At 44.5% G+C, this 19,045-nt stretch overlaps 1 protein-coding gene across 2 annotated transcripts in view; it reads left to right on the top strand.

Moving 5' to 3' along the window:
* Positions 1–4,516: 4,516 nt before the first annotated feature.
* The window catches only part of LOC144672672 (uncharacterized), a 71,186-nt gene continuing 56,657 nt past the window's right edge, over positions 4,517–19,045 (top strand). For both annotated transcript variants that reach the window (XM_078534567.1, XM_078534561.1), the window contains exon 1: positions 4,517–4,737. In XM_078534567.1, the coding sequence (XP_078390693.1) occupies positions 4,629–4,737 (109 nt within the window). In that variant the 5' untranslated portion in view covers positions 4,517–4,628. The remainder of the gene's footprint in view (positions 4,738–19,045) is intronic.

Raw genomic sequence — 19,045 nt, 5'->3', positions numbered from 1 at the left:
TATTATTATTTTCTCGGGTCTTTAGTAACTAATAAACTTATTTTTTCTTTGACTCAAGAAAGCCTGGTTAAATTGGCTCTTTCTAAAACATAAATACATGTGGACTGGGAAAAGGTATCCACGAGGGAAGGGATCCTTTTTAAATTAACCATGTTGCGACCAACCATGGGGGTTGAATAAAGAAGGGGAGCCAGCTCATTCCTCCTCACCTGGGAGCATAATAAAATTGGGGTCATGTTTTGGGAAGTTAACAATTTGGTGTATCTCATCAGGGATCATAACAAATTGGGGAGCCCACCCGGGGTCCGATTGTAACACAATACATCCACACTACAAGTATAGCATTGGTGACAAAAAGTTTCAGCTTTGCTTCACGGACCAGCTGTCCTCACCTGACTCAGGAGTGAATTGGAGTAAGAATCCTTCCTCATCATTCCGATCAGGACTGGTCTGACTCTGGATTCAGCTGCATTTACACCAGAAGTCAGTGTTAATGTAATGCACAACTGCTTAACACAAGTGTTATTGTGTAAGTGTGTCCCATTTGAATTGGTTCGCTGTGCCATAATAGAACATCCACACCACCTTTAGGAATACTCTGTTATCCTTGTACAGGAACGCATAGCAAAGAATTTTCCGGTCGGCGAGTGGGGGGTGGGGCCCGATTGCCGACGTGTAAAATGACTGTCAAATGCCTATTAAGGCCTGTTAAGAACTAATTGGTAAAACTAAATGAGCTGCCCGTCGAATCTTAAGGTTGGCGAGGGGGGGCAGGCGAAGAGCCCAGGCGGCCTTCGCATTTTTCATGGAACCTCATCCACGGGCGGGATGAGGTTTCACAAAGTGTTTAAAAATTCAATAAAAATCATTTTAAAAGTTCATTGACATGACCCAGCTCATGTGACACTGTCACATGAGGAGACATGTTTTATAAGTTTTTAATTACTTTATTCAGATGTTTAAGGCTCGGACTCAGGGAATTCCACCCCCCCCCCCCCCCCCCCCAACCCTGCCTGGACAGGGAGCGCTCAGTGCTTCCGGGCGAGTGTCATGCCAATTAAGGCCCGCCCACATAAAATGGAGGCGCGGACCTGATCGGGGGCAGCGATTGGGTTTGCACTCGATCCTGCCCGCCCCCGCACAACAACCCTCCCCCCGAAGGGGGGAAAATTCATCCCACAGAATCATGGAATGATACGGCAGATAAGGTGGCCATTCAGCCCATCATATCTGTACTGGTCCATAGCCCTGCAATCTCTCACCTCCAATTATTTATTCAATTCCCTATTGAAAGTTCGTATTTAATCTGCTTCCACCATCCTATCAGGTAGTGCCCATTCCAGACCATAACAACTCATCTGGTCTCAGCATTGTTCAATGCCATAAGTCAAATCTAGAAATAAGGTCACTAAATTGTTTTGGATGACAAAGCCCATTTTCCCCTTTATAGTTCATTTACCCAAAAAGTAACCCTGCAGTATCAGTAACTTGCTCTTGCACAATTTAAAAATTCTTATCAACAACTACTCTTCATTTCAAATTTCAGCGACCAGTTGCACAAATAAAAATTTATTTTACAATCCTCTAGTCATAACAAACCATGAGAAAGGAGAAGAATTGTAGAGCTATGTGGTAGGAGCAGGGGAGTGGAACTAATTGGATAACACTTTCAAACAGCATGTACTGACACAATGGACTAAATAGCCTCCTACTGTGTAAAATTCAATGATTCAGTGCCATATCCAATTCTGCTCACTAGTATCCAGGGAAAGTATTTGTGGCATGGGCCCAATGCAGAGAAGTCACAAAACTGAGCACTGATGGACTGCTGCATTGTTGGAGGTGCCCGCCTTTCAGAATAGACATTAAATCAAGCTAACCTTCTTAGTTGCACATAAAAGATCCTAGTGCACAGCCAACATCAGATTAGCTGCTCCTCATCACGTTGCTATTTTTGGGATCTTGCTGTGTATAAAATGATTATCATGTCTATGCATTTCCTGTACTGCAACAGCGGCTATCCTTCAAAAGTACTTAGTTGTTCAACCCTCACCCCTGTGCTTATTGACCTGACTGTCTCCAGATCCAGCAACAACTCGATTTAAAAATTCTCATCCTTGTTTTCAAATCCTTCCATGGCTTTGCCTCCACTCCTTATCTCTGTAACCTCTTCCAGCCCCACGTCCCTCCAAGATATCTGTGTTTCCCCAGTTCTAGCCTCTTGCACATCCCTGATTTTAATTGCTAACTATTCTCTGTTGTCTACACTATTAGCTGCCTGGGCTGTAAACTGTGGAATCCCTCCCTAAACCTCTCCCTCTTTCCTCCTTTAGAACACGCCCTAAAATCTACCTTTTACCCCAATATCTCCTTATGTTGCTTGGTGTCAAACTTGGTTTGACAACGGTTGTGTGAACCATGTTGGGATATTTTACTATGTGAAAGATGCGATATAAAAGGCAAGTTGTTGTTGTTGTAAATTCTAAATTGTCACGGGTTCAAATTAACCAAGGGAAAATTAACATAATAATGCACTCATAAGGTTTTTAAAATGCATTGGGTGGGGAGAATAGATGGTCCATTAGTGAGTGAGGACAATTTTTTTCTCCCCAGGCTCCTTAAAACTTGTCCTGTAAAGTGACCCTGTCAAAAACAGCCATTAGAAACGTCTGGTGATAGGGCTAGATAAATGAGGGGAGGGGGCAGAAGCATAAATGCAGGTTCTCAGAACAAAGCCTGATGGCCGGTGCAGCACTGAGGGAGCACTCAACTGTCAGAGGTGCTGTCTTTCAGATGAGATGTTAAACCAAGGCCCCAACCAGGTTGGGACAAATTGTTCCATTTATGTGCTTCAAATACCCACATAAAAACTCAAGTACAATTTTTTGGAGCTGAGCAAATATAATTATGAACTAAATAAACAAGACATTTGAATATATTAAAATTTGGTCCAAACTTTTCCCATTTATTAATCATAACGTGTTGTTTTAACAATTTTTGGGGAATATTTTATGAAGATCCCTTTTGCAAAATCTTCAAAATATTCAAATACATTAAAGCAATTCTAATATTCATTCTGCAACATTTGCCAAAGTTTTAAAGATGAATTCTTCTAGCTGCCTGGCAATGAACTGCCCCCTTTGTCCTGCCTGGCCTGGCTTGGTTTGATTGGGCTTTGCTTGGTTTGGCAGTCTGGCTTGATTTGGTTGGTCTGGTTTGGTCTAGTTTGGGTTTGTTTTGGTCTGGCTTGGTTTGGTCCAGCTTGATTTGGTTTGGTGTGTTTTGGTTTGGTCTGGCTTGATTTAGTTGGTCTGATTTGTTCTGGTTTGGATTGTTTGGGTCTGGCTTCATTTGGTTGGTCTGAAACAAAAACAGAAACAGAAATACCCGGAAAAACTCAGCAGGTCTGGCAGCATCGGCGGAGAAGAGCACAGTTGACGTCCCGAGTCCTCATGACCCCCCCAACAGAACATGAGGACTCGGGACGTCAACTGTGCTCTTCTCCGCTGATGCTGCCAGACCTGCTGAGTTTTTCCAGGTATTTCTGCTTCAGTTTTTGTTTTGGATTTCCAGCATCCGAAGTTTTTTGCTTTTATTTTTATATTTGGTTGGTCTAGTTTGGTTTGTTGTGGTCTTGCTTGGTTTGGCTTCATTTGGTGGTTTGGTTTGGTTTGGTCCAGCTTGTTTTGTTTTGGCATGATTTGGTCGGTCTGGTTTGGTTTGTTTGGGTCTTGCTTGGTTTGGTCCAGCTTGGTTTGGTTTGGCATGATTTGGTTGGTCTGGTTTGGTTTGTTTGGGTCTTGCTTGGTTTGGTTTGGCATGATTTGGTTGGTCTGGTTTGGTTTGTTTGGGTCTTGCTTGGTTTGGTCCAGCTTGGTTTGGTTTGGCATGATTTGGTTGGTCTGGTTTGGTTTGTTTGGGTCTTGCTTGGTTTGGTTTGGCATGATTTGGTTGGTCTGGTTTGGTTTGTTTGGGTCTTGCTTGGTTTGGTCCAGCTTGGTTTGGTTTGGCATGATTTGGTTGGTCTGGTTTGGTTTGTTTGGGTCTTGCTTGGTTTGGTTTGGCATGATTTGGGTCTTGCTTGGTTTGGTCCAGCTTGGTTTGGTTTGGCATGATTTGGTTGGTCTGGTTTGGGTCTTGCTTAGTTTGGTCCAGCTTGGTTTGGTTTGGCATGATTTGATCGGTCTGGTTTGGTTTGTTTGGGTCTTGCTTGGTTTGGTCCAGCTTGGCTTGATTTGGCATGATTTGGTTGGTCTGGGTTGGCTTGTTTGGGTCTTGCCTGGTTTGGTCCGGTCTGACTCGATTGGCCTGGCTTGGACTGGTCTACATTGCTGTGGGCAGGGGCCTGGCTCGGGTCGGGTCGGGTCCGGTTGCGTTGGGCTGGGCTGGGGAAGGTGTGTCAGGTGTGCCGGCCGCCTGCAGGGGTGTGCCAGGCTCCCGGCGCGTCACTCCCCGGCTCGGCTCGGCTCGGCTCTGCTCTGCACATCCGCCACCAACAACACATCACATCAGATCAACAAACATGGCTGACGCTTATCTCTATAACCTCTGCTCATCCTAACTCAGTCTGATGGCGGGGTGCGGGGTTTAACCTTCCTCCCAGAGCCCGCTTGTTGCTGGGAGGGGCGATGGAAAGCAGCGGGGGAGACAACAGCCCATCTCGGAGTGAAAGCGCCGGCTCCAACTCTTGGATGCGCTCGTGGGACAACAGCAGCACTTTATCGGCTTTAAACATCGGTAGGAAAAGCTCCTCCACCCCCCAAACCTCAACCCCAACCCCAAACTTGGCGCCTGTTACTCGGCACCAGTTTGGTTTTGCCTGTACTGAACACTTTTTTTTTTTCTTTCTCTCCAATTATCCTTTATTTGTACAAAAAAAAAACTTTCTTCAGTTTTACTCTCTCCTTGACTTTGTCAGGGTTCTCAATGATTGCACAAGTACCCTTGCTGCAGTTGGGCTCTTCCTCTGCCCCTATTATTAGCCGGCACCAACCTTGATCCCTCTTCAGGCAGACTCCCCTCAACCCTACCCTACCCTGATCCTGCCGTCACCCGGTGCGCGAATGTGCGTTTACCGTGAACCGCAACTCAGGCGCAATCCCTTTCCTGAATCCAATTGTACCACCGCCCCTTTTGCTGGGATCCGCTCACACAGCACAGAATATTGAGGATGGCACCCGGGACCTGAACAAGTTATTGAATAAGATGCATGAATTAACAAGGAGTCCTAGTCCCCCTTTCCTTTCTTACCATGTAACATGGGGAGAAAGTTCACAGGATAGTTAGTTTTAATATTCTGTCTGGGGACCTTTTTTTTATTAATAATCTAGCCATCATTGTTTGTGACGCTCGACTGTCGTTTAGCCAGGTATACTTTTGAGGGGTAGTATGAGACAGTCTTAGTCTTAAAATTCTTCTAACTTTACTGTAAACCTGATTTAAATAACTGATTTGGAGCTTGGCTTATTTAGAGATTAATTGGCTTCCAAAAGAGTGGGGTAAATATCCCACTCTTCAGAAGTCATTATTGTCATGAACATTGCAACAGAAATATTGGTTCTCACTTGGTTCTGCAAGGTTGAGTAAGAAATTCACTGATGTTGTTTCAATTATATCATGTCCTATATATTGTTAAGTAGGACTGTTTAGCTCAGTTGGTTAGTGCATTGGCAATGCTGATGGTGTTGGTTCAATTCCTGTACCAGCTGAGATACTTCTTGAGCAGCTTTCTTCTGCTTGCCCCATTGAATCATGATTAGCAACCCTCTGATAATGGGCATGCATATGAAAAGCAAGAAAGACCAAGGATTGGCATTTTCAATTATTCATAAAATTACATAACAGTTTTTTATATAAAGTACGAAACAGATTAGTTTCTTCCTATACAGTATGTGGCACTCTGAAGTGCCTCACTACATTTACAATTACAGGCTATATTTACAATACTCGTTTCATGTCAAACAATTTCTTTCCCAAAAATATACTTCATTTATAAAAGTACATTACGTGACAGTTCAAAGTTGACTATATTCAAAAGTGGAAACGAGATCAGTTTTTTTTCAATACAGTACGTAGCCCTCTGAGGTGCCTCGCTACACTTACTTTTACAGCTTATATTTATAATATTCATTTCATGTCAGACATACAACCCAAGAGGTTTTACTCGGTTTCCAGTATCCCAGGGCAGGAGGGCCTTTAGCCAGTGACCTGTCCCCATTGAGTCTTTTGCAGTAGCTGCTCCAAGTTTTAGTGCATCCCTCAGCATATAGTCCTAGACCCGTGGGATGTGCCAGTCTGCAACACTCAATCATTGACAGCTCTTTGCGCTAGAGGACCAACAAGGTTTGGGCAGACTAAAGAGTGCCTTTCACCAAGTTGATGGTCACCCAGGAGCAGCTGATGTTTATCTCAGTACGTGTTCATGGAACAGCCCTTAAAACACAGAGTCCTGCGTTACGGAGATGCTTGGGATGAACCTTGACAAAAAAAAACCACTGCATCTTTTTCCAAGCCCCCTGCTTTGCTAAAGCACATTCCAGTAGGAGGTGGATAATGGTCTCTTCCCCACTGCTATGTGCAGAGGGGGCGAGACTCTGGGTATGCAGGAAGGATCTGATGGGGAGGCCTCTTCTCGCCACCATTTCATGTCAAGCAACTTTTTTTTCCAAAAATATACTTCATAAAATTTGTAAAAGTACATTACAGAACATTCTGAATTGAAAATTACAGTAAGTGTAATAAAATTAAACTTTTCTCCGTATAACATATTCCACTCTGAGATGCCTCAATACAATTGCAATTATCTTGATATTTACAATGTTTGTTCCATGTCAGGCATACAGCCCGAGGGAAAAACATTTCAAATTGAATATTACAGAAAGTGCAATAGAATTCAACTTTTCTCCATAAAGCATGTTGCCATTCTTAGCCTCAATACAATTTTGATACGCTTGATATTCACAGTGTACATTCCATGTCAGGAATTCAGCTTGAGGAGTTCTACACTTGTGTTCTTGTATTTTAAGTCCTTGTACACAGTTTCTAGCTCCTCAGTGCACTATGGCTGAACAAATGCTCATTCCAATTTTCTAGCTTCCTATCCTAGAAATGCTAAGTTCCCACATGTGCCAGGTGCCTTAACCAAGGGCCCACTCTTTATGGGTGAGCCTAGGAAGTGAGTGTCAGAAGACTATTTGACTGTGGAGGGTGTAGGATTTGAATCCAGTTTTTTTCCTCGCCTGTTTGATCTGGCACAAATGCAGAATATATAGCAGTAATATGATCATCAAGGTTGGAAATTCTAGCCAGTTCATTTTTTATTCCTGTTTCCCTTGCATGGGAATACTGAGGTCAACCATAGCATTGGTATAACTGTCTCGCCAAGATCAACTAATGTGATACAGAACAATGGTTGAATGTAGGAGTTTCCCTGTCCTCTTGAGTCTGTTGCATAATGACCATATCACTTACACACTGAGCCTTTGGGAAATTCTACCCTACCTATAAACATAATGGTGATAGATTGTGAGCCAGTCTGTTAGAATGATTGGGGGCACTGCACGTAGTGTAAAAACAAAATCTTCAGCCCCTTGAAAGGCAATTCAGGCTAGGCAATACTCTTGTCGCTAATAATAAATAAAACCAAAAATCATCTTTTATTGACAATTTTTCATGATTGCATGAAGGATAAAGGATACGCCAGGTCAACATTTAGGTATTCATTGCAAACAAGGTGTTCATTATGAAATTGGTGTCAGTCTGTAGATTAAGTGCCATATTTAGTGGCCATTTGATATGTTTGCAGTTTATGGCATAAATGTCAGATTATAATTAAAAATGTTTCAGTTGACCATTTCTAGGTTACAGACCAAGGTAATGCCAGGTTTTATCTTTGGTTTGCACTGATTTAGCTAATCCTAGGCTTGTGACTTCAGTAGGTCTTGGACAATTAGTGTGCATTGATAAAAACGGCAGACTTGTTTACAGATTAACACAGAAATGAAGTGACATGATGAAGCCATAAAAAGTGATGCCATTGTACATGGTGTACATGTTTATTGAATCGACTGTTGTCATGGTTGTGATTGGATGATTAATGTTTAGGAAGTTCATTTGTGGCTGTAGGGACTTTTTTTAATAAGAAGATGTTTGCTCTGTAGCCAGTGCTTTTGTTTATCTCCAGCTATCAAGCACGTTTGAAATAGCCACAAATTAATATTAGGAATGAAGTTTAAAACAGAAAATGCTGGAAACGCTCAGCAGGTCAGGCAGCATCTGTGGAGAGAGTAAGGGAGTCAACGTTTCAGGTGTTATTGGTTTTTATTACAGATTTCCAGCATCTGCAATGTCTTGCTTTTGTTTTAGTGATAGTGATTTCAACTTAGCTGGGGCCCTCAGGCCTTAAAGGTGCCATTTTTAACAGCAGCTGGGAGCTTTCCTGGTGTCATGGCCACATTTTTGGCACCATCAACAGGCGTTTAATCAAAACCCCATCTGCCCTCTCAGAGTGATGCAAAAGATCCTGTGGCATTATTTTGAAGAAAAGCAGGGAAGATATCCTCGCTGTCCTGGCCAATATTTACCCTTCAATTAATGTCAAAAAAGCAGATTATTTGGCCATTGTCACATTGCTGTTTGTGGGGGCCAGTTGTTCATAAATTTGCTGCCGATTTAAAAAAAAAATTATTTCATAGGAAGTGGGCATTGTTGTCTATTGTTCTTGAGTAAGTGGTGGTGAGCTGCCTTCTTGAACTGTTGCAAGTCGATTTGGTGCAGCTACACCCATTGTGCTGTCAGGAAGGGGGTTCCAGTGATTTGACCTTGCAGCAGTGAAGGAACAGCAATATAGTTCCAATTCAGGATGTTGTGTGGCTTGAGGAGGAACTTGCAGCTGGTGGTATTCCCATGCATCTAATGCCCTTGTCCTTCTAGGTGGTAGTGACGGCAGGTTTGGAAGGTGCTATTGAAGTAGTCTTGGTGAATTGCTGCACTGCATCTTGTAAATGGTACACGGTGCTGCCACTGTGTATCAGTGGTGGAGTGAGTGACTGTTTAAGTTAGGGTACTGATCAGCAGATTGCTTTGCCTGGATGGTGTTGAGTTTGTTGGAGTCGCACTCATCAAGGCAAGTGGAAAGTATTCCATCACAGTCCTGACTTATGCCTTGTGGGTGGACAGGCTTTGGGTAGTCAGGAGTTAGTTACTCGTCTCAGAATTCTTAGCCTCTGACCTGCTTTTGTAGCCACAGTATTTATATGGCTGGTCCAGTTCAGTTTCTGGTCAATCATCCCCAAGGTGTTGATTGTGGGTGATTCAGTGATGGTAATGCCATTGAATGACAAGGGGAGATGGTTAGATTCTCTCTTGTTGGAGATGGTCATTGCCTGGCTCTTGTGTGACACAAATGTTACTTGCCACTTATCAGCCCAAGCCTGAATGTTGTCCAGGTCTTGCTGCATGTTGGCACAGACTACTTCAGCATCTGAGGAGTTGCAAATGGTACTGAACATTGTGCAATCATCAGTGAACATCCTTATGATGGAAGGAAGGTCATTGATGAGGCAGCTGAAGACAGTTGGGTCGAGGACACTACCCTGAGGAACTCCTGCAGTGATGTCCTAGAACTGAGATGACTGACCTCCAACAACCACAACCATCTTCCTTTGTGCTCGGTATGACTCCAGCCAGTGGAGAGTTTTCCCTTGACCCGCATTGACTTCAATTTTGCGAGAGCTCCATGATGCCACACTCGGTCAAAAACTGATGTCAAAGGCAGTCACTCTGACTCCCACTACATTTCCAACATTACAACAATGGCTACACTTCAAAAGTACTTTATTGGTTGCAATGCTGTTTGGAACGTCCTGAGGTTGTGAAAGGCGCCATATAAATGCAAGATTTTCTCTTCCCTTTCTTTCTCTTTTTCCCTGTCTTGCTTTCCTTTTCCTCACAGAACCTAGAAATTGGTGTTGATGCTGAACTCATTTACAAACTCTGGGGTTACTAAAAGTTTCTGGGAGAATTTATTCTTGCTAATTCACCTGCGATGGTGTTGTTTTATTACAGGTTGTGGACCACACTTATGGGAATTCTCACTCACACAGTGGGTCAGGCAGTGGGAAGGGAGTGGTGTTAAATTCTTCAATCAGCTGTGAGCTCTAATGAGCATCGGAAGGAAGCAATTTGTGTCAATTTAGAAAAAGGACTCACATTTATATAGCGCCTTTCACAACTTTGAGATGCCCCAAAGTGTTTTTAGAAAGTGCTTCTGAAGTGTAATCAATGTTGTAACATAGGAAAAGTACCAGCTGAGGGGCTGTACACCTTTCTGTTACAAAATCACAGGGTATTTAGAGCAGAGAAACTGTCCATTTGGCCTAAGAGGACCATGCTGGTGTTTATGCTCCAGACGAATCTCCTTCCGTCCCTCTGCATCTAACCCCGTTGGCATTTCCTTCTATTGCTTTCACCCTCATCTGCTTATCCAGCTTCAGTTTAAATGTATCCGTGCTATTTGCCTCCACTATTCCCTGAGGTAGCGAGTTCCACATTTTCACTACTCTCTGGGTAAAGAAGTTTCTCCTGAATTCCCTATTAAGTTTATTTGTGATTATCTTATATTTATGACCTCTCATTTTGGACTCTCTTGCAAGGAGAAACATCTTCTCTATGACTATCAAACCCTTGTGTCATCTCGAAGACCTCTATCAGGTGACCCCTCAGCTTTCTCTTTTCTAGAGAAAGGGGAGATGTAGCCTGTTTGGCCTCTCCTGATAGGTATAATCTCCCAGTTCTGTTATCATAAGAACATAAGAAATAGGAACAGGAGTAGACCAGTCGACCCCTCAAGCCTGCTCCTCCTTTCAATAAGATCATGGCTGATCATCTTGTGTTTCGATTTCCACATTCCCATCTACCCCCGATAAACTTTGATTCCCTTATCATTCTGTAAGGAGAAAAAGAGAGAAGGTAGACATTTACAGGGACTGTTGACCAAGTCTACACTGCTCAGAAATTCCTAATGCTTTAGTGTGTAAGAAGGTGGCTGAAGTCCAATAGACTTGACTGTGCCTGACTTGCACACCGGTCCGTTGTATTTTACAGCTTGGGGAGGTATCACCCTGAATGGCCTAGCTCTGATTTTAAGTTTATGCCCCCTTGTTCTGGACTCCCCCACCAGAAGGAATAGTTTCTCCTTATGTTCCCTATTGTATACTTGACCCAAGGTTTCAATCCATGACAGGAACCTGTTAGCAGTGGATAAGTTCACACACCTCAGCAGCACACTGTCTTGAACTGTCTATGTTGACAACGAGCGCATGCAAGAATTGCTAAAGCAAGTGTAGCCTTTAGCAGATGTCGAACGTCAGTCTGGAAACGAAGAAAAGTAAGTCTGTCCACCAAACTGAGAGCCTATAGAGCAATAGTCCTGCCCACTCTGCACTATGCACGTGAGACTTGGACTGTGTACCAGTGTCATGCCAAAAGGGTCAACCGCTTTCACTTGGGCTGCCTTTGAAAGCTTCTGAAGATCAGATGGCAGGACAGAATAGCAGACCCTGAGGTGTTCACCCGAGCTGGCATGCCATGCACCCACACCATACTGAGACAGTCACAACTAAGTTGGGTGGGTCTTGTAGCCAGACTGCCTAACACTCGCTTAACCAAAGCAAATCTATGGAGAGCGTGAGCCTGGGGTGCACTCTCATGGTGGTCAAAGGAGGCACTACAAGGACATTCTGAAGGCTTCACTTAGGAGACTTGATATCAACTTTGAGTCCTGGGAGAAGCTCACCCAGATTCGCTGCACCTGGCGCAATGGTGCGGCCACCTGCGAAAGCAAGCGCAGAGGCAGAGAGAAACCGCTAGGAGAGGAAATCCCGAGCCAGCAACTTGTTCAGAACTCAATTGCCTGCAGTACCCTGTCCTATTTGCAGCAGGACCTTTCAGGCGCAGATCGGCCTTAGCAGTCACCCACCTACCCACCGCAACCCTACCAAACACTCCAAATAGTAAACATGGTCATCTTCATCTCGAAGGGCGAGCAAGATTATATCCTTTAATCACCTTAACCAGATAGCGAGAAGCTATATGTGTAAAAAGAAAGGCTTCCATTTACAAAGTTTCTTACATGACTTCAGGATGTCCCTAAGTGCTTTACAGCTGATGAAGTACTTCTGAAACGTAGTCACTGTTGTAATGTAGGAAGCGCGGAAGTTAATTTTCACACAGCAGCTTCTCAGGAACATCAGTGAGATACGGACCAGACAACCTGTTTAAATGTTGGTTGAGGGATAAACGTTGGCCTGAAAAAGGTGATTTCAGATCTATGGTATCCAAAGCTGTCCACCGCCGCAGATATTTCATGCATCATGTCTGGGTCTGTTGATAGAGATTACTAAACAATTTCATTACGTTGTAATTTTACTGTGCGACAACCAGGATGGCGAATTACTTGGCCCTTGACCTTTTATTGTCCAACAGTTCTGATGTAAATTAAGAATTTGTTGTGTTGCTCAGATTCCATGATCTCCCCGGAAGTGCTTCTGCAAAACGTGAAAAAGAATGATCTACATTTATGTAGCACCTTTCACAACTGAAGCACTCTACAGTTAATGAGGTAATTTTAAGTGTAGTCACTGTTGTAGCGTAGGAAATGTGGCAGGCAGTTTTGCGCACAGCAAGCTCCCACAATGTGATCAATGACCAGGTAGTCCGTTTTTATTGATGTTGGTTGAAGGATAGATATTGGTATGTACACTTGCATAGGAGACACTTGCTGTTCTTCAAAATGGTGTCCCAGGATGCTCTACATCCAGTTGAGAGGGTGGACAGAGTTTCGGTTTAGCATCTCATCTGTAAGAAGGCCTCTTTGACAGTGCAGCACTCCCTCAGCACTGTGCTAGGGAGCGTCAGCCTAGATTTTGTGCTCAAGTCTCTGTGAACCCACTTCTGACTCAGAAGTGAGAACGTTACCCACTGAGACGCCTACTTTGGGCTCCTGAGCGACCGACCTGTCTTCTACATAATGTGCTCAGTGCTTTGTTCCTGCGCTTCCTGTCCCCCTCTTAGTCCCAGTGTAAAGTTGACAAAAACAGAAATGCGTGCACACAGAGAATACTCTGCTAACCAGAGCAGGGAATGCAGACAGGCTTGACGGGCTGATTGCCAACCTGTTGGTCCTTTTGTTAACCCTGAAGTCCTAAGTGCTGAGTTCCTGGGAACGCCTTCAAACTTTCAAATGGAGTGTTCAAAAAAAGTTGGCTTCATTCGTTGTGCCACCACTGGTGTGAGGTTACCTGTTGGCCCCAGCACCTGAAGCTGAAGTGCCTGGTTCGGCTCCAGTGATTGTGTGCGTTGCTGTAACACTAAATGTGTACAATGTGCTGTGATCTGCCCTATTAAATGTGGATCAGTGCCCAGAACCAAGACCACAGGATTTGTTTGGCAAACTTGCAGGGCTGCAGTTAACTTGAGCTTAGACCTTTTGCAGGCTCAGGAGCAGATCAAGTTAAATGTCAGCTCTAGAGGCATTTTTATTTGTTCTTCTCTCTTTTTCCGACATCAGTTTCCTCCCCTCCCTTTTTGAAGAAATCACAAAATCGAGAGGCCAGATAAGGCCAGATGGTTACATCCAGCCAACCGCACATTTCATGTCGCTTGGATCGTCCTGCCTACGTACTTCTCAACCTCCCACCCACCACCCACCCTGCCACATACCCCCGTCCTTCCTCTCCTCCCTCTACTCACCCCCACCCCCGCAACCCCTCCCCCACCACCACCTGGGAGATGTGAAAAAAGCGAAAACACCCATCGTCAATAAGGGAAAAAAATTCTCTGTGAAACTGCTCTCCAGCCTTCTGAGGAAAATGAACCCAGTCCAGGAGATCACATTGAGTGGGCCACATTTTGTCCATCAAAACAATTACCATCCTTGTGAAGGGATTTCAGGTGACTCCCTTCCCCAGTATCTCGCCCAAATGACTCTTTTGAATGTTTTTTTGCTGCAAATGTTTATTTGACCCTGAACTGAGCTTTCGAGCACATATCCTCTCAGTCTTTAAGGCAGTCTACTTGCACCTCCGTAACATTGCCTGCCTCAGCCCATCCGCTGCTGGAACCCTCATTCTTACCTTTACTATCTCCAAATTCAACGATTCCAATGCTTTCCTGGCTCACAGCCTACCCTCTGTAATCTTGAGCTCGTTCAAAACTTTGCTATCCATATTCTCACTTGCATCAGGTCCTGTTCACTCCTGTGCACGCTAACCTCAATGGCTCCCTGTCCAGCAACACCTCAATTTTTAAATTTACATCCTTGTGTTCAAATCCCTCCATGACCTCATCCCTCCCTATCTCTGTAGACAACCCTGGAAGACCTCTGCACTCCTCTAATTCTGCCTTCTTGCGCATCCCCGAGTTTAATTGCTCCACCAATGGTGGCTCTGTCTTCAGCTGCCTAGGCCCCAAGCACTGGAATTCCCTCCCTAAACCTCTCTGCCTGTCTACCTCTCTCTCCTATGTCCCACCTTACTATCTCTTTGACTAAGATTTTGGCCACCCGTCCCTATATCTCTTTATGCGACCCAGTGTCATATTTTTTCTCTCAAAGTTCCTATGGTACACCTTGGGACGTTTTACTAAGTCAAAGGTGCTATATAACTGCAAGATGATGTTGTTGTTGTTGTTGTAGTTGTACTGCTCCCTCTTTCCATAGTCAGGTGTGATTAAACTTCTATGGTGGCCACAGAAGATAGCCAAGCCTGGCATGGTAAGTTGGGACGTGCCAGCAGACTTGGATTGACTGAAAATAAAACAGCCATATAGAAACTATTTCTCAACCAGCCAAGGCCCACGTTTAGGGAGACACAGGGCTCAGCTTTAGAATGGAACAGAAGAAACAGGTAAAATTGGATTGTAAAAGTAAATTCAGAAATAGTAATGTAAATTGAAATTAAGGAAGAGATAGAGGGAGCAACAAGGAACAATAGAACGAAAAGGCAGGAGGGGTGGAAAAATGATGCGCAGAGCAAAAGTAATGTTCTATAAAATTTTTAAGAAGGAGCTAATTGTGTAAAGGCATGTAAAATAGCAACAACTTGCATTTATATAGTGCCTTTCAGGTGGTTAATAAGTCCCAAGGCAATTCAAAGGAGCATTATCAACCAAAATTTAACACCAATATACGGACAAGTGAAGAAGCTTTTCATCACCTGGCCTGATATCTCCGGATGTGGCTCGGTGCCATATGCTGTAGTGAAGCACTTTGGGACATTCCATGATGTTGAAGGCACTATATAAATGCAAGTTAGAGAAATAGGGATACGGAGCGATTTAGGGTGGCATTATCGGACTGGGAGCTAATGTAGATCAGCGACGTCAGGGGTGGTGGATGAATGGGGCGTGATGCGTTAGGAGCAGCAGCGCTTTAGATGAGTTAAAGTTTATGGAGGGTTGAAGGTACAGGTGGTATAATGCAGTATTACTATTGATGACTGGTAGTGAGCCCTGACAAGTGGACAGTAGAAAAGAAAAAGGAAGCTTGAACAAGCCTACCGGCTTTCACTGGCTCAACTAGTTCTACGTGTGATGGGAATTGTCATTAAGCTTGTGAGATGTGCAGCTATGTTCTCAGGGATCAGTATGTAGCAGGAAGGTGATGCTGGTACAGGATATACAGAAGATAGTGTGAATAGCCGAGATGCAATCCATCAACACTTCTGTAGGGCTTGTGAATAGCAGGAACTTGCAACAAGAGACCACAGTGAGGTGTGAAAGGGTTTTTGGAAGCTGGTGTGTTAACCCATTCATATTAATGATTGTATAAGGAAGTAGTACAGAGGCAGCAAGATTTATAGGGGAAAGTTATATCACTGTACATATCTATGAAGGAAATGTTTTATGTGGAATGTATATCAATGGGGGGTGTTGTGTATATGCATTGAGAAAATTATTAGAGTGAAAACAATTATCAGGATACATGTATATGGTATCCTTGCAATAGGTATAGGTAGGGAAATCTGTTCCCTTAAGAACAAGAGACACAGACTTGAAAGGATAAGACGGAGACCATCTGATCAGCTGTCTGTCCTGTCCCTCCCTTTCACTCGGCCAAACTTCCTTTAATACTCCCCCTTGCCCCAGTCCTGAACCCGCATCTTTCTCCAATTTCTCACCTGGCTCCCCTCATGCCCTCTCTGAGCTCAACTTGTCCACGAGACCCACCTCCTGGTCCCTTGATCTTATTTCCACTAAACAAATAACCACCCAGTTTCCCTTCCTGCCCCCATTTTAGTTGACATTGTTAAGTTTTCTCTCTTCAGGTGTTAACCCTTTCTCCTTTAAACCTGTCATCAGCACCTTTCTCATCATAAAAACCCCATGACCCCACCATCTTTGAAAACTACCACCCCATCTCCAACCTCCCTTTTCTCTGCAAAGTCCTTGAACATGTTGCCTCCCAAATCCATGTTTATCATTCCCAGAACTCCACATTTACTCCCCTTCCACTTTATTGAAACAGGTCTTAGCAAAATTACAATGACACCCTCTTGACTCATAGATGTTTACAGCACAGAAAGAATCAATTCAGCCCATCGTGTCTGTGCTGATCAACAAAGATCTGACTACACCAATCCCATTTTCCAGTGCTTGGCCCATAGCCCTGGAGGCTGTGGCAATACAAGTGAATATCTAAATCATCTTAAATGTTACGAGGGTTTCTGACTCAACCACCCTTTCAGGCAGTGAGTTCCAGACTTCCACCACCTTCTGGATGAAAAAATTCTTCTTCAACTCCTCTCTTAGCCTTCTACCTCTTACCTTAAATCTCTGCCCCCTGGATATTGACCCCTCTACTAATGGAAAAAGTGCCTTTCTATCCACCCTATCTATGCCCCTCATAATCTTATACACCTCTACCAGGTCCCCTCTCTTTGCTGCTCCAAGGAAAACAACCCCAACCTATCCAATCTTTCCTCATAGCTCAGACCCTCCAGCCCAGGCAGCATCCTGGTAAATCTCCTCTGCACCCTCTCCAGTGCAATCACATCCTTCCTATAATGTGGTGACCAGAACTGCACACCCTACCCCAGTTGTGGCCTAACCAACGTTTTATACGGTTCCAGCATAACCTCCCTGCTCTTGCCTTTATTAGCCGAGGCATAGAATACAAGTATCCCATACGCCTTCTTAATCTACCTTATCTACCTGCCCTGCTACTTTCAGGGATCTGTGCATATGCACAGTGTCAAAGGTAAACCATCCTTCCTTGTCCTTCTTGACCTGTCTACAGCCTTTGACCACACCATCCTCCTTCAACAGCTCTCCACTGTTGTCCAGCTGGGTGGGACTGTTCTCACCTGGTCCCATCCTTATCTATCTGATCGTAGTCAGAGAATCACTTGCAATGCTTTCTCTTCCCACTCTTGTGACGTTACCTCTGGTGTCTCCCAAGAATCTATTCTTGGCCACCTCCTATTACTCATCCATATGCAGCCCGCTGGCAACATCCTCTGAAAACACAGTGTTAGTTTTTTACATTAACGCTGATGACACCCAGCTCCATCTCTCCACCACTTCTTTCAACTCCTCCCACTGTAGCTAAATTCTCACACTGCTTATCCGATATTCAGTAGCGGGTGAGCGAAAGTTTCCTCCAATTAAATATTGCGAAGACCCAAAGCCATTGTTTTCAGTACAAACTCCGTAGACTGAATTTTAGCTGGCCAAAGTGGGACTACCGGAAAAGTATAACATCCAGCATGCTGACATTGGGTTGTGAACCTGACATCGTCGCACTGGCCCGCAATAATACAGTTGGTGGGCGGATCCGAAATCAGCAGCCTGTCCTCCGTTTTGAAATCTGCACTGTAACGTCGATTAAGGTACTTAACAGCCCAACTGACTGCCGTAATACGTTGCCCATGCTATAATAAGCTGGGTGCGTGGGAAACGAGGCCAGTGGGAAACACGTTTCTTTTTCAGGGCCTGGTGAAAGGGCAGATTAAAAAGGCTGGAGGTGGGTCAATGCCTGACTTTAGCAAGACAGGCTGCTGAGAGTTAGGTATTTGTGAAAAGTTTGCTGTTCATACATCAGGCTCAGGGCTATTCCTCAGGGGAGGGTCCAAAAAGTTGGGTGCTGGGGTCATCTTTGAACACTGCACCATTTGTGGTGTGGAAATGTGTCCCCTGTAAGTATTGTGTAGGAGATACTGCCTCCGGTGAGGAGGAAGAGGAGGTCAGCTGGCCAGGGGCGGGTGCAGCATGACTTGCAGGAAGTTGGACAAGTGGCTGCGGAGGGAAGGCAGCAGCAGGCATGCAGATGTAGGCAGAGGCCATACCCTGCCAACCAAGTTTACAGGGTCCGAATGTCCTACCTGTAGATGATGGAGTGACAATGTCTCCAGAGACTGTGCCTTTCACGAGAGACAGTCACATCGCTCTGTGACATGCGATCTGTCCAATTGTCTGGGTGGCCACCCAATGCCTGTGGCCTTAAAAATCACAGTCGACTTGAACATCTTCACCACCAGCTCATTCCAGGCTGCATGTAGAGACCTCAGTGGTATCACCCAAACTGCATTAAGGTCTTCACTGGTGCCATGTTTAGGCCTGCGCATCAATCTATTTCCTTCACAACAGACAACAGTCAAGTGGAAAGAGCCAGAGGCTTTGCAGTCATAGCTCCTTTCCCAAAGGTACAAAGGCCCATTGATTGTACCCATCTAGCCATCAAAACACCAGCAGGGAGCAGGGCAGTCAGGAGCTTTCATCAACTGAAAGGGATGCCACTCCATAAATGTGCAGATTGTGTGCGACCACAATCAAAGAATCATGCAGGTGTGTGCAAGGTACCTGGGAAGCAGCCACGACTCCTAGATCCTCAGATACTCCCAGGTGCCAGAGATGTTTACAGACTGAGATGCTTTGAATGGATGGCTACTTGGAGGCAAGTGATACCCTCTGAAGAAATGGCTGATGACTCCAGTGCGAGGTCAAAATATGGAGTCTGAACATTGTTACAATGAAAGCCATGCAACGATCA

Source organism: Cetorhinus maximus, chromosome 3 (assembly GCF_964194155.1).
Source record: "Cetorhinus maximus chromosome 3, sCetMax3.hap1.1, whole genome shotgun sequence".
In the NCBI taxonomy this organism is placed as follows: domain Eukaryota; kingdom Metazoa; phylum Chordata; class Chondrichthyes; order Lamniformes; family Cetorhinidae; genus Cetorhinus; species Cetorhinus maximus.
This window is presented reverse-complemented; position numbering and strand designations above follow the sequence as displayed.